The sequence below is a fragment of the Anastrepha ludens genome, chromosome 6 (genome assembly GCF_028408465.1).
Source record: "Anastrepha ludens isolate Willacy chromosome 6, idAnaLude1.1, whole genome shotgun sequence".
Lineage (NCBI taxonomy): Eukaryota > Metazoa > Arthropoda > Insecta > Diptera > Tephritidae > Anastrepha > Anastrepha ludens.
The window spans coordinates 36,562,999-36,578,272 of NC_071502.1; the positions used below are offsets into that span (position 1 = coordinate 36,562,999).

General features: G+C 40.1%; 2 protein-coding genes across 2 annotated transcripts; both read left to right on the forward strand.

Annotated features, from left to right (window-relative positions):
- The first annotated feature begins 591 nt into the window (after positions 1 to 591).
- Positions 592 to 13,696, forward strand: LOC128867664 (m-AAA protease-interacting protein 1, mitochondrial). The gene is made up of 4 exons (XM_054109086.1): positions 592 to 728; positions 784 to 1,035; positions 12,387 to 12,682; positions 13,429 to 13,696. Exons 1-4 carry the CDS (start codon positions 675 to 677, stop codon positions 13,565 to 13,567), a joined length of 741 nt encoding a protein of 246 aa, XP_053965061.1. The 5' UTR covers positions 592 to 674; the 3' UTR covers positions 13,568 to 13,696.
- A 430-nt stretch (positions 13,697 to 14,126) lies between these two features.
- LOC128868236 (uncharacterized) lies at positions 14,127 to 14,736 on the forward strand. Its single transcript, XM_054110081.1, has 2 exons — positions 14,127 to 14,377; positions 14,438 to 14,736. The coding sequence occupies exons 1-2, from the start codon at positions 14,259 to 14,261 to the stop codon at positions 14,721 to 14,723; spliced, it is 405 nt and encodes a 134-aa protein (XP_053966056.1). The 5' UTR covers positions 14,127 to 14,258; the 3' UTR covers positions 14,724 to 14,736.
- Positions 14,737 to 15,274: the final 538 nt, after the last annotated feature.

Consider the following 15,274-nt stretch of genomic DNA (forward strand, 5'->3'; position numbering starts at 1 on the left):
TAGATATTCATGGTGTACATAAAATATAATTCATATGATTCATTTTCAAAATTAAAATAACCATTTATCATTATTCTCGAATGTATCCGTTTTGTGCTGAAGGAATTATACTCATAAAAATTAAACAAGACACCAAAATAACGAACCAATTCTGTTATTGATGTGATTAAGATTTATTATAAAAATTTAAAGTATTAAAACAATAAGAATCAAATTGAAATAAATATGTACGTAAGAATTGTTATCAAAACAACTCAGATTTTTTATACAAATAGAAATACATTATTAAAATAATATTCAATCTTCTTACGTTGTTCCCCCCCTACGTTCGACCATTATATTGCTAAATAAAAATCGCAAACTATTGGCAACATAACGTGTTCGCTTTATTAAATTTCAATGCTTAATAACTTTATTTTACGTTTACACTTCATGACTTAAGGCACATAAAAAAAATTGCAGTGTATGAAAGACACACTGCCTTAGTTTGGTTTGCGCAAACTCGTAATTAGCGTCAAGTTATCTGTAGTGTGCACAAAATGAAATCCTAAATTTTATGAAAAAGGGCTTTGGAACCGCCGCCGAAGTAAATAGTTTCCGGCGTAAATTTGGCAGTGTTTATGAAATATACATAAGACATATTGATAAGTGTAAAGAGTTTATTTAAGTCAATTATGTTGCGTTTGGTACATTTTCGCCAAACTTTAATTACTGCCAGCAAATTAAAGGTTCTGTAAAGAAAAATTATTTAATATTTCATATAAAAGCAATTTATATTTTTAGACCTCGAATCAATGCAATAGTTTGGTGGCTAGTACTCGACTCTATTCTCAAACACCTAATCCGGATCATGGTGATTTTCATATGGATGGATCACGGAGTCTACCTCGACTAATGGATTTCCCAGAAATATTATGGCCATCTACAATTAACACTTTAAAAAATTGGATCTTAATACAATTTATAATACGGCCTTACTTCGACAGAGATTTCACCATTAGAGATTTTGTATTTGGTGCTAAACATGCTCTTCAGGTGATCTAGATGGTACTTCTGAGATAAATAGTTATAACTTGAATTTTTTCCAAATATTCCGATTTACGTACTTGGCACCAGGAGATCTATCGAAAATGTGTTTATTTAGGAAAAGCTTGTTTGCATTATTGTTGATTTAGCACTATCAATAATGGTCTGTCTTAATGGCTACAGAGTTAAGTAATCTTCATCTCCAGACGCTCATCTATTTGCTGGATTTTCGCAATTACGGGTATACATTATGTGGATTCAAATATATTTGTCAACTCAAATTATTATTATATAGAATTTGGTGCTGCGTCTAACAAGTTCGCCGATTGTCTAAACGTATTCTGTGCAGACACTTCATTTGTCTTCAGCCAATTCCTCTAAGATAACCAAAATTATATCAAGAAATATTGCTGATGATATTCTCTTTTTTACGTATACTCGTAGACATCTTTTAATACACTTTTTTCGCACTAGACTATGTTGTTGTTGTAGCAGCGTAAACATTCTCATACTTACATACGGTGAATGCTGTTGGAGTGACAGTCCTTGGCCGGATATAAATCGGGGGCATTTCGGTAACGTAGAACCGACTGTCGTGGAAACACTAGACTATCTTATTGGGCGGTGCGTACGATTGTGCTACTAGAAAGAAGAAAATTATGGAAATTTAACGTATATTCATTAAAAACATTTATTTTTAATAACAACGCGTCGACAGATGAAGCGCAGCATGAATTTGAGTCTTATAGCGAAAAACAGGAAAATCGGCCGCGGTGTGAACGTGTTACGTACACTTATTTATAGAAGGTTCGTTGCAGGCAGTTTTATGTTTAAAATAGCATTTGGACATATCTGTGCTTAAATTGAGAAACACGCTAATCGACAATTGACCATAACCGATGAAAAAGTTGATTTTATCCACAACTATTTCATAAGTGCATATAAAACTGTGCACTTATCGCTCTATACAATTAATTAAAAAACAGTTGGCCAAATTTGACTATTTTTAGCCCATAGTTAGGTTAGGTTAGGTTATGGTGGTAGTCGGTCTGCACGACCAACTCACTTAGACCTTACAGGTCCGTTGTGATACCACTGTGCTACACGGGAACCTCATTTATCTTCCTTCGTGGAACCATTTCGTGGCTCTTATGAAGCGTAGTATTGATGCCAACCCCACGCCAGACAGTTCTGTAAGAGAATTAAAAAAATATTTACCTAGACAACCTGCTCTGATTTTAGCTAGGGCTGGACAATTGCAGAGGAAGTGCTCAACTGTTTCTTCCTCTTCCTCATCTCTGCAACTTCTGCAATATTCATGGGAGAAGACTCCTAGTCTCGAGGAATGCCTGCCAAATAGCCAGTGACCGGTTAAGCAAGCCCCGACCTTCGAGATATTGTCTCTTGAGAGACTAAGCAATTCCTTTGTTCTTTTCTTGTTTATTTGCGGCCATAGTAGCCTACCTGTTAGACACGTATCTTCATTTCTCCATGACCTATTGGCCTCTTGGATAAAGTGGTTTTTTATTTTTAGTTTACTCGTGGCCATGGGTATTTATCACTCAGCAGTTGGAGAGCGGTACCCTTTCTGGCTAGCTCATCTGCTTTACAGTTTCCCTCAATATCTCTATGTCCCGGAACCCAAATAAGGCTGACCTTGAATACGTCACTAATATAATTTAGAGCTGCCCGGCATTCCTGTGCAACCTTCGATCTTAGTAATGCCGCATTCATTGATTTGATGGCCGCCTGGCTATCCGAGAATATATTTATAATCGTTTTTGTTAGGGCGTGCGTATTTAGGTATGTAGCCACTTCTTTTATAGCTAATACCTCTGCCTGATAGACGCTGCAGTAGTCTGGTAGTCGGACGGATAGTTCCAGTCCTAATTCCTTCGAGAAAACTCCGTAGCCAACCTTATCGTCTAGCTTGGAGCCATCTGTATAAAAGTTTAATTCCCCCCTTCTCCATGGCCTTCTTGTATGCCACTCCCTTCTTGACGGTATACTCGTCTTGAAGAGTCTTTCAAAGGTGAGTCTAGGGATAGAGTAGTCTATTTCTTGTTTATGACTATTCAGAGAGTGCAAAATGGAAGCGTGGCCAAAGCACCGGTCTTTCCATAGCGCCATACTTTTTAGTCTGAGCGCCGAGGCGGCGGCCACGTGTTTTCCTACCAGATTTAGGGCAGGTAAGTTGATTAGCACTTCCAGCGCTTTGTTTGGAGTAGTCCTTAAGGCGCCAGAGATGCACAAAAAAGCTGTTCTTTGGACCTTACTCATGGTTTTAGCGTAAGTCGCCTTTTGAGCAGATGGCCACCATACAAGTATTCCGTACATTAAGATTGGCCTAACTACCGAAATATAGAGCCAGTGCGTAATACGGGGTGTTAGTCCCCATTTGATACCGACCGCTTTTTTGCAAGTGTATAATGCAACGTTGGCCTTCTTTACTCTTTCCTCAATATTAGATTTCCACGTGAGTTTCCTGTCTAATATGAGTCCTAGGTACTTGACGTTCTCTTTCAAAGGAATCTCCACACCCTTAAAAGTTAGCGGGGAGATTATAGGGAGCCTATGTTTCTTTGTAAAGAGAATTATTTGAGTTTTTGAGGGGTTTATATCGAGCCCCCTGCTCTCAGTCCAGCTTCTAAGCGTGGCCATGTTAGAGCGCAGAATATCCATAAGGGTGTTAGGATATTTGCCTTTAACGGCGATTGATACGTCATCTGCGTAAGCTGTGACGTGGCAACCCCCTCTTTCCAGGGTCAGCAACAGGGAGTTTACTGCCAAAATCCAAAGAAGAGGGGAGAGGACTCCACCTTGCGGTGTGCCCCTGCAGACCTTTCTGCTTAGAGTATTGCTTCCTAGTTTAGCCGTTACCTTTCTTTTGATGAGTATATCTTCTATCAGGGCTACGACATGTGGTTCAACTCCAAAATCTTCTAATGAATCTACTATAGCGTTTGCATTTATATTGTTGAAGGCGCCTTCTATGTCTACGAAAGCAACCAATGCAAACTCTTTGTCTAAGCTTTTTTCCACCAACCCGACTAGTGAGTGTAAGGCGGTTTCTGTGGACTTCCCTTTAGTATAGGCATGTTGCGCCGAAGAGAGCCTATTTAAAGGCACGACACCCCGTATGTATTCATCTATTATTCTCTCCAGGATCTTGAGAAGAAAAGACGTTAGACTAATGGGTCTGAAGTCATTAGGGTTAGTGTGTGAGGACCTACCTGCCTTGGGTATGAAGGAGACTTTTGCCTCCCTCCATCCTAGCGGAATGTAGCCCATGTTAAGACAACTTCTAATGACAATTTTGATATACGGTAGTACAATGCCCCGTGATTGCTGCAGCTCAGCGGGGTAGATACCGTCCGTTCCTGGCGATTTATAAGGACCAAAAGTATTAATAGCCCATTCGATTTTTGAGTGTGTAACTAAGAGATTTCATAGGTCGGATTGCCTTTCATTATTGGCGGAATGGTTTTGTTCCACCGGCTTATTTCCTGGAAAGTGTGTGTCTAGGAGAAGACCTAATGATTCCTCACTTGACGTAGTCAATGTATTCCCTTGCAAAAATAAAGTACTGGAAAAGTGGGAACAGTGTCGAAGCTATCATAGTTTCGGCCTACCTACCCTATGACTCTGTACAGCCACCTCCTTCGAGGTAGCTAAGAGAAGTGGCCAAGTACGCAGAATCCAATAATCTGGGGCTAATAGTGGGCTGTGACGCAAATTCACAGAACATTGTGTGGGGAAGCAGCAAATGCAACCCCAGAGGTCTCAAGTTACTGGATTTTATCCTGTCATCCGATTTGGTCATCCAAAACACTGGTAACAAACCAACTTTTGTGACCAGAAGGAGACAAGAGGTGATTGATTTAACACTTACCAATAGGTCAGTTGGAAATCAAATCAACCGATGGCGAGTTTTGGAAGAGGACTCTCTTTCTGATCATCGTCTTATCGAATTCCGACTGGGAATTGACACAATATCAATACCTTCCGGTAGGAATCCTCGAAATGTGGACTGGGACAGGTATGGTGAGCTTGTAACAGAGCGATTACCAAACCTGAAAAAACTCAAATCAGCAGAAATGATTGAAGATGCTACTAAGAAATTAGAAGGTACTTTAATCAACTGCTTTGAGGAACTGTGTCCACTCAGGCAAAGCAGACAGGGGAAAGCGGTTCCTTGGTGGAACCCTGAACTGTCGAAGCTTCGTGTACGGTCCAGGAAACTTTTTAATAAGGCCTTGAAGACCAAAACAGAAGAGGACTGGGCCAATCATCGACTTACACAGAGAGAATATAAGAAAAAAGTACGGCAAGCCAAACTTTAATCCTATAGAAATTTCTGCAGTAACGTCGAAGAAATGAGGGAAACAGCGAGACTTTGTAAGGTCCTTCATTTAGACCGCTCAGTAAGGCTGGATTCCATTCGAAAACCTGATGGTTCATACACCATTTCCAAATCGGAAACGTTTAATGCTCTACTCGAAACCCATTTTCCGGGTAGTAGAACTCTCTCTGAAGCTGAGAGTGGCATGAACAATGACGGTGGCAACGGTGGAACCTCTAGGTACAGCTGGTATATTGCTAGTCGGATAGTGACAAGGGAATCGATAAGGTTTTCCTTATCTTCCTTTGACAACTTTAAGTCCCCTGGACCTGACGGAATATATCCAGTAATGCTTAAAAAAGGAGGAGACAGGCTGATTGAGGCCCTGAAAAGGATCTTCACAGCCTGTCTTGCATTTGGTTATATACCATCCCAATGGCGACGCGTAAGAGTAGTATTTATTCCAAAACCAGGAAAAGATGACTATTCCCTAGCAAAAAGTTTCAGACCAATCAGTTTGACATCGTTCATGTTGAAAAGTCTGGAACGAGTGGTGGAGAAACATATTCGAGTGGGGGTATTGCCGAGAAGTCCACTTAGTAGAAATCAACACGCTTACCAGAGCGGAAAATCATGTGAATCAGCCTTACACGATCTTGTTAGCAAGATTGAAGCTGGGCTGGAAGCTGACGAATACACAATGGGTGTGTTCGTGGACATTGAGGGGGCTTTTGATAATGCCACTTTCGGCTCGATATGTTCTTCTGCCGAACGACACGGAGTTAATCAAGCCATTATAAAATGGATATACTCCATGCTCTCTGAGAGGCTGTTAACCGCTGGTGGGAGCGACGACGAGCAAATCACAGTCAGGGCCAAGCAAGGATGTCCCCAAGGGGGTGTTCTTTCTCCGCTGCTGTGGTGCTTCGTCGTAGACTCCCTATTAGCGGAGATGCAGGAACTCGGCTTTCACGTCCAAGCATATGCGGACGACGTCTGTGCGCTAACATCGGATAAATCCTTAAGGAAGCTTTGCACGAAAGTGCAGAGTATCCTTGACAAAATCGATGATTGGTGCATGAGACAAGGTCTTTCCGTTAACACGAACAAAACAACCATAGTCTTGTTTACGAGAAAACGGAAATTGGATGGACTCAGTCTTCCAACACTGAAAGGTGTGACACTTGGTCTTTCCAACGAAGTTAAATATCTAGGAGTAATCCTGGATAAGAAGCTGACCTGGGAGACACACGTTTCACTGAAGGTGAATGGTGCATTGAAGATTTTTCAGCAATGCCGTAGAGCCTTTGGCAAAACTTGGGGTCTGAAACCTGCTGTGGTCCTATGGATATACATGGCACTTATCAGACCAATCATCACTTACGCTTCTGTGGTCTGGTGGCGACGGATCATGGTTAAGTCCACAATCCGGGAACTATACAGGCTGCAAAGAAGTGTATGTTTATGCATCACGGGTGCCATGAGTACAACCTCTGGTGATGCCCTAAATGCTATGCTTAATTTGCTCCCCCTGGATCTTAAGATACAACAGGAAGCAATAAAAGCAATGTGTAGACTCCATAAATATGGTTTCTGGCACGAAGATGGAACTTCGGGACACAGAGAAATCTTTAAGTTGCTGTCGGAGCAGTATCCACTGTTTTTGGCACCTAAAGATGACCTGATACCCACAGTTTCGTTCGGAAGGAAATTTGATGTCAGATTTCCATTGCGTGAGCAATGGAGCAATCCAGAATGCATGCAGGGAGGTTTGACGGATATTTTCTTTACCGATGGGTCCAAGACTGAAATAGGGTCTGGAGCCGGATGGTACTTAAACGATAGTAATAAGTATCACTATGCTATGGGGGGAATGGCAACTGTTTTTCAAACAGAAGTTTTTGCCATCCTAAAAGTAGCCGAATGGATAATCGAGAGGAGATGGAGCGGGAAACAGATTGGAGTCTTCAGTGACAGTCAGGCTGCATTGAAGGCCCTGGAGAACGCGAAGCAAACCTCGAAGATTGTTCAAGAATGTAAGAAGAAGCTTAATTCTGTCGCAAGACAAAACAGGCTTGTACTTATATGGGTTCCGGGACACTCCGGTGTTCAAGGAAACGAAATTGCCGACGAATTGGCCAACCGTGGATCAGCGGTGCCCCCACAGGGGCCAGAGCCAATAATCGGAATCAGTCCCGCAGGAATCAAGAACTGGATCAACAATTATGTAGGCAATCTACATAAAGAGCGATGGTCCGGTCTAGAACGCTGCAGAACTGCAAAGTGTTTTGTGACAAGTCCGAACAGAAAACTGTCAAACTTTCTACTAAAACTTAGAAGGAAAGACATTCGGTTGATGGTCGGCATCATTACAGGACACAACCCATGGGGTCAGCATATGACCACCATTGGAATCATCGAGGACCCGGTATGCCTGTCCTGCTTGGAGGAGGCGGATATCACTGAGCACTTTCTCTGTGAGTGTCCTGCCTTTGCTAGAGCGCGACTACGGGTATTGGGTTCCGATGTCATGGGAATGAGTAATATTCGTTCTCTAAAACTGGAGGATATTTACAGATTCGCCAAAGAATCTGGAAAATTCTCACAGGACTAACTATCTCTATCTCTGTCTCTATTCTTTCCTATCTCTTTCTCTGATACTTTTCTCCCTCCCTCCTTAACTATCTACCCCCTTTCCAGAGCTTTAAATACAATGGGCTTTTTAGCCTGAGTGTTTTAGGAGCCACCAAATCTCCTGGTGCTCCTTGGCTCGACCTCTTCAAATTCAAATTCAATGTATTCCCTTGACCTTGTAGGTAGCCTAGGTTGCATGGCGTCTTTGAGAGATTTTTTCTTAATCTGGCCGCTTCTGAAGTCTCCTCAATTTCTTTGCAATAATTTTGCCATGATTCACGCTGCGCAGTTCTAACTGCTTTTTTGTAGTTTTTCAATTCAGCCTTATAGGCTTGCCAGTCCTCTGACCTTCTCGTGGCCTTGGCCAGATTAAATAGTGTTCTATGGGATTGTCGTAGCGAGGTTAGCTGCTTGGACCACCAAGGTGGTTTAGACTTCCCTCTGGGTCGGACAACCGGACAGCTGGCTGCTAACGAGCTATTCATTGCTTTAGTTACCTGATTAACCAGTTTATCCAACTCCCCACAAGTAGTGGGGTTTTTGGGGACTTTCTTTGGCAGTAGAGCTCTTAATTTTTTATTGTAAACTCCCCAGTCAGTTTTCCGTATATTCCTGAACTGACTAACTTGGGGAGACCTAGTGTCGATTTCGAATTCAATATACCGATGGTCTGAGAACGAATTTTCGTTTGAAACTCGCCATCTTTTAATGTGATTAGAGAACATGTCGGAAGCCAGGGTGATGTCCAAAACTTCCTCTCTGTTCATAGTAACAAAAGTCGGCTCTGAGCCTATATTCAAAACACTAATTCTATTTTCTAAGATAAAGTCCAGTAGTGACTCACCTCTAGCGTTAGTGTCGCTGCTTCCCCACAGGATGTTGTGAGCATTTGCGTCGCAGGAGACAACCAAATGTTTGTTCTTCCGGGCTGCCTCTTGCACCAGAGTACGGACTTCGTCCGGCGGAGCGTCCCTGTCATAGGCCATATAGGCGGAGGCTAGCCAAAAACCGGTTTTCCCGAGCTCGATGCTTGCCGCTACCATGTCGCCGCTACTAAGCTGTGGGAGCAAGAAGATATTTATATTGTTTTTAGCGAGGATGCAGCTACGGATCTTACCTCTGTGCCCATAGTTAGGCCGAACAAACATTACTGCCATCAATACTCTTTTACAATTTTCCTTAAGTTGCCTGTGGGATTAATGTTTGGGACATTGTAGAGGTTATTCCGTTACGTCCACTTTACTGCTCTGGAACCACGATCTTAGTGCCTGTTGTAGTGCTGTATGCTTCGAGTTATTACCTTGTTGGAAAACGCATTCTAGTGGCTAAGACGATACTTTTCTGACGTTATTTTGCTTAGCTAGGGGAAGGTGAATACGTAAATAAAAAATGGAGTTTTCTGTAAATCGATTCTTGATCATTTCGAGCCCCTAATTGTCCATTGTATCATTAATACCATGAAGCGGTCCCAACCAAAAACATCCAAAGACCATAACATGGCTCCTATGTTTGACTGACTTAACACAGCACGGTTTTTGAAAATCTTTGTATCCTGGTCGTCGGACCTTGCATATGCGATGTTGGTTGGTTGGTTGATTTAAGTAGTGATTCTCCAAGAATACAATTAGCTCTTTGTTGTTGTTGTTGTAGCAGTATCTTCGCCCTGTCAGTGTAGTGTAATTACCGGTTGTCTTCGTCTAGCTCATCTAACGGTAGGCCCAGGAAACTAGCTGTTTCGACGGGTTGGGTCCACAACAAACATTTAGCGCTTTCTACAAGCGCTGCTACAACAACTATTAGCGCTTTCTCACCAATTTGTTGCCACATCCTTGCTACCAACAAGTTATACTGGTTATTACTTCACGACTACAGGGTCCGACACTCGAAGTGTAACCAATTAAAAAGGACATAAATTTAGTTTGGAAAATTACTTTTATTCAATTCAAAGTAAAAAATGTGTGAAAATAATACAAAATTAAGATTCAGTTTACTTTTGCTCGATATGACCACCTTTTACCTTGAATATGGTCTTGAGGCAGTCCAAAAACGAATTGCAAGCCGCCCGAATGTGGTTTGCAGGTATTTTAGTCCACTCACGGACAATGGCTTTTTTCAGCGCCTCGGATTCGCGTCTGAACGTTTTGAAGTTCGGCCCGTTTTTCTTTAGCCATTCAATCGAACTTTGCGAGACGGTGCCCAGTCCTGTTGGAACGTCCACGCTCTGCCACCGAAATGTCTGTCTGGCCACGGCTTCAAATCAACCTCCAGAATACTTTCCCGATAATATTTCGCATTTACGTTGACGCCAGGCTCGATGAAAACGATTGGAGAGCGCCCATTTGCGGTTACAGCGGCCTAAACCATTACCTGTGGCGGATGCTGCCTCCTGGTAGTCAATCGATGACTCAAATTCTCGTATGAACCATCGGTCAAATAAACCCTATCGTTTTAGGACTTTCGAATTGCTTACTTAAAAAATTTTCTCGTCAGAAAACACAATGTTCGGAAATTCACCGCTTTCGACCAAGCGAAGCAACGCCTTCACTTTCTCAAATCTGACTTGTTGCTGCTTTGTTGTTAGATCAAGCGCCTTTTGGATCTTGTAAGCTTGACTTTGATATCATTTTTCAGTATTCGACGGATGTTACGGTTAGATATTTTCAATTCTTTCGTCATTTGATTGGCACTTCGTCGGGGATTTCGCTCAAGTCGCTTCTTTACTTTTTTAACCATTTCACGTGACGTTGCAGTCTTTTGATGACCAGCTCCATGACGTTTCCCGATGCTACCAGTATCATTGTAACGAGTAATGGTGCGATAAACAAAAACTTTATTTACTTTAAGGAGCTCGAGTTCACGAACAATCGTTGGTTGTGATTTTCCAGCCAAATATAATGCAATCACACTATTACATTTGAAATCAATTACTGATTTTCTTTTTTAGACAACTAACAGACAGCTGATGCCCGTGATGAGTAATTTGAGCTCTTTTACAAATTGTGGAACATGTTTAAAGTGATATTTCTTTATATTTCTTAAAATCGTGCTTCAAATTTGTTGGCCAGTTTTGTGGTCGGCCTCCACGATGTACTATTGTGCAGTTAGAGAATTTAATAATCATCATCATCAATAGCACTACAGTCTTGTGCCGACCATTGCTTCCACAACTACGGTTCTCCACTCCGATCGATCCTCTGCTACTCGTTTCCAGTTTCCGCAAGTCGGCTGTGACCTCATCAATCTAGCGGTTTTTTGGTCTCCCTCGACCTTTCCGTCCAACCACTTGCCTACGGAACGCTCTACTGGCAGCTCTTCATTTGGGCATTCTTTTTATAAGGCGTATTGCATATTTCGTCGATGTCTGTTGTTTTAACTACTCACACCTCGCTGCTGTATCGAACAAGCGCTTTATAAATTGCCATCTTGCCATGCAATATAGCAAACCAAACAAAATTGGAAATGTTTTAACGCGCAGTAATGCTTATTTTAAGTTGTCTTTAAATAAAACCGAAAAAAAGGAAAATATAATTAAAGCTTTGCGGTCGTATGCCTACTCTCAGCCACTGCAGTAAGAAACCATTTTAATTTTATAGTGTATTTTTAGAATTAACCAATCTTGTTTATCCTTCATAATCTCACATGTTAGGTGTCACTGCACTTTCAACGATTAACAACCAGTACGCCACCCATGTCCAAATATAATACGACCGGAAAGTGCTAAAAAGACATTTGGAAGTATGTTAACGAAAATCTCTAGTTTCTAAATCATGCAATAAGAAGAATTTCAAGCGGAAAAATATTTGTTGGAGAAAAACTGCCTAACGATGTGTTCTAGTAGCAAATGTTTTGTCCGAAATTGTACATTTTATATATATTATAGTACAATTGATGTACGTTTTTTAATAAAAGTCGTTATATGCAAACGGCGCTTTTATGAAAAATCATGCTTTTGCTTTTTATAATGGAAGATTTTATGCTAGAGGTTAGGATCATGCAAACAAATTTTAAGTACCACATTTTAAGCATACTTGACACGAAAAATGAACTGATTTATTTATTTACTTTGCGCTTCTTTAGACCTTAGGTGTGAAGTTCATAGAGGTTTGAAAAAATATTCAAAATATACTTCATAATAACTTGTTAAAAAGGCCAATTAGAATTAAATCTCTGCCCTTTGAACCAGCTTCGCATTGTTGGAATCATGCCATACGACTGCTGACACATACATACATGTGTACATTCGTACAATGTGTTAGCTGCGGTTATAGTTCCCAATTCTTGTTATTCGCTTATCAAAATGCTTCCTTGTTTTATGAGACTTTTAGGCTATATTTTACATTCTTTGGTGCCAATATTAAAAAAAACTCGATGTTTTCCTTTGCAGATTATTTCATCTAAATTAGTAAATGGAGAATTTGGTACGTTAAAGAATTTCGTCGCTAACGAAGCCATCAATGAATTGAAGCCCACAATACAGAAATTATCAGTGGCTCAGAGAAAACAGTTAGAAATTAATAAAGCGGATATATACTTTGCATTTCCTTATCAAGTGGGAATAATTTTGGATGAAGAGCAAGAGAAAGTTCAAAAACGCTGGGTTGAAATTACTATGGTTTTCCACGTACTTCGAGGACTAACAGAAATGCGAGATCGCGGTGAAGAAATTCCTTGGAATATGGGGTAAGTATTTCATAATCCTTTTTAAAAATTAATTTTCATTTTGCAGGAAACAAATTTGTTGAGCTCAGATTTAGGCAGGTTTCTTTCTAAATTGATCTCCGTACGATACTAACCATCTATTCACGTGCCTTCTCAAACGCACTCATCTAACACACCCAATCTATCGAAACGGCACATTTCCTGGGTCTACTGTTAAATGAGTCAGACGATGACGATCGGTGACTACTTCGCACTCGCAGGACTTAGTGAACTGCTACAATAACAATTTCAGCTATTTAACCCGTTTTAGATCTAGTCGGATCCTATTCTGCCTAGGAGTTGAGGTAGGCAGCTTTTCCGATTTTCGCTGCTGCATTTGAATAGCACAATTGGTAATCCGTCGGTTCCTTGAAACCTTTTAAAGCAGTCGAACTGCCTGATGCTTTTCAATGTGGCAGTGTGGTGTTCCTCGACGTATCAGTTGTTTTTGGGGTTCGCCCACTTAGCTTTGTCTGAGAGCAAGGCTGAGTGTCACAACTTTTAAGTAACTAAATTAAACAATTTGAACAGCTCGGAGGGTAAAACAACTAATGCATGCAGAAGGGAATATCAATATGGTTACGCTTTTTTTCACCATTAAAACTTAGGGTTTGGATAATGTTTTATAATAGGATTAGGTGTACAAACCGATTTAAGTAATCTCACAGATAAATTTGAGATTTGCAATCATATTATTTTTTAACTATACTTTAATGATCTATTTTCAGGACACTTCCAGAATATCAGGATAAAGTGTTTGTGTGCAATTACCGCTTCAAAAAAGAGTTTACTAGCGAAAATGAATCAGACTGGACAGTTAATGCCTTGAATCATTTTAAGCCAATAGATTTGGTGAGAGAAAAGTAAGACTTTGGTATATTTTAACAGCTAAATATTTTAACAGCTAACAGCACACATTTTGTCACAACTGTTAGTTAAAAACTGTAAACTGTTTGCGTTAGTATGAGTTAATAAAATTTGTAATGCTTATTATAATTGTTGATCCTTTTACTTATTAAAAACATTATTGGCAATGTAGCCCACGAGTTTGGCTTATTCAAGTATACCTTGAATAAAATAAAAAAATAAAATATTGTACTACGATTAAATGAAATTACAATTTTACAGCTTTTCAGTAAAATACGTCTTCCGGGAAACAATTTTTTGAAAAGAATTCATAAGGCGTGGCCGAGATCAGACCGTTGATTGGTTCTCAGCGAGTTGAGCGAGTGTGTGAAAAGAGCGGACAAATTTTGCTGCCGGGTAGGTACTCGGTGACGTGGCAGCCGAAGTTGTTCGCTCAATTTTGGCCCCTATTATGAGCAACATTCGATCTTCGACTGTAGTCGAAAGTGCTGATCGAACGAATTTTCATTTGGTATTATGGTGCTCATTCGTTGATGAATAGGACTATTGGGAATTTCGATCGCTCGACGCATTTACAATAGATAATTTTTTCTCAGCTGATACAGCAAATCAAAATAAAAGAAAAACCGATTGTGTTGAAATTCTTTGCTAACATTATTTTTAAAAGGTAAAAAAAGTATTTTTTGTGAAAATGAGTACAACGGAGTTGTGGTTCGACGATTCATCGGACGATGAAAGATTAGTGGAACTAGCTAGAAGTAGAAAACAGTTGAGGGACGCATCCAACCACCTAGAAATGGCTTCCACTGAGTAAATTTAGAATTTTCAAAATGTGTTGACGTACTTAATATTACAGAAATTTCCTTACAGATTTTTAAAGAACTTTAGATTATCTAAAGAGCCGTTTGTGAACCTACTGTCCAGTACAGAAAACCAGTTGCAGCAGTGCACCCGAGCAGAATTGATTCCAAATATTTTAAAGCTAGCCACAGTTCTGCGAGTTTGTGCTCAGGGATCGTACCAATTGAGTATTGGTAATGAAGGTATGCTAGGACTTGCTCAACCCAATGTGTACGATGATGCTGAAGATATTGAAGTGGAGTCAAATAACGGAGAATTAGAAAACATAAGAAATGAAATTTTGAGAATATTTTAGAAAAATCTAAAAAGTATTAAATAGAAACCTTTACACCACACTTTCTGTTTTATTTTTGTTATAAATTTTCTTTATTCAATTATTCGTCATTCGAAAAAAATATGAAAAGGTATTTCTATAAACATCACAAAAAAAAACCATTATTAAGCTTAATCCATTTTGCTGCCGTTCTTACTGGTGGTCCCAAGCAATTCAGCTCCGTTGTAAATTCCTCCCATTTTTTTGCTGCTTGAAGTTTGGTGCAAATCCCTTTTGCGAATTGTGGATTCGCCTTTCTAATTGTTGTTTGGTACTCACGACTTTCGCCCTGCATAATATTAACAAAATTAGTATATATTTATTATTTGGTTACTATAAAACCATAAATAATCGCAAACAACTTACACTTTAACAAGTTTTCCCACTATACGCTACACGATCGAAAGCAAAATTGCATTCGACTCTAAATTCGGTAAACAACGAAAATTTCGATAGGGTTGCACCGCTCATAATACCAAATTGACATTCGATTTTCGATCTTCGACAACCAGCGAATATCGAAGATCGAATAC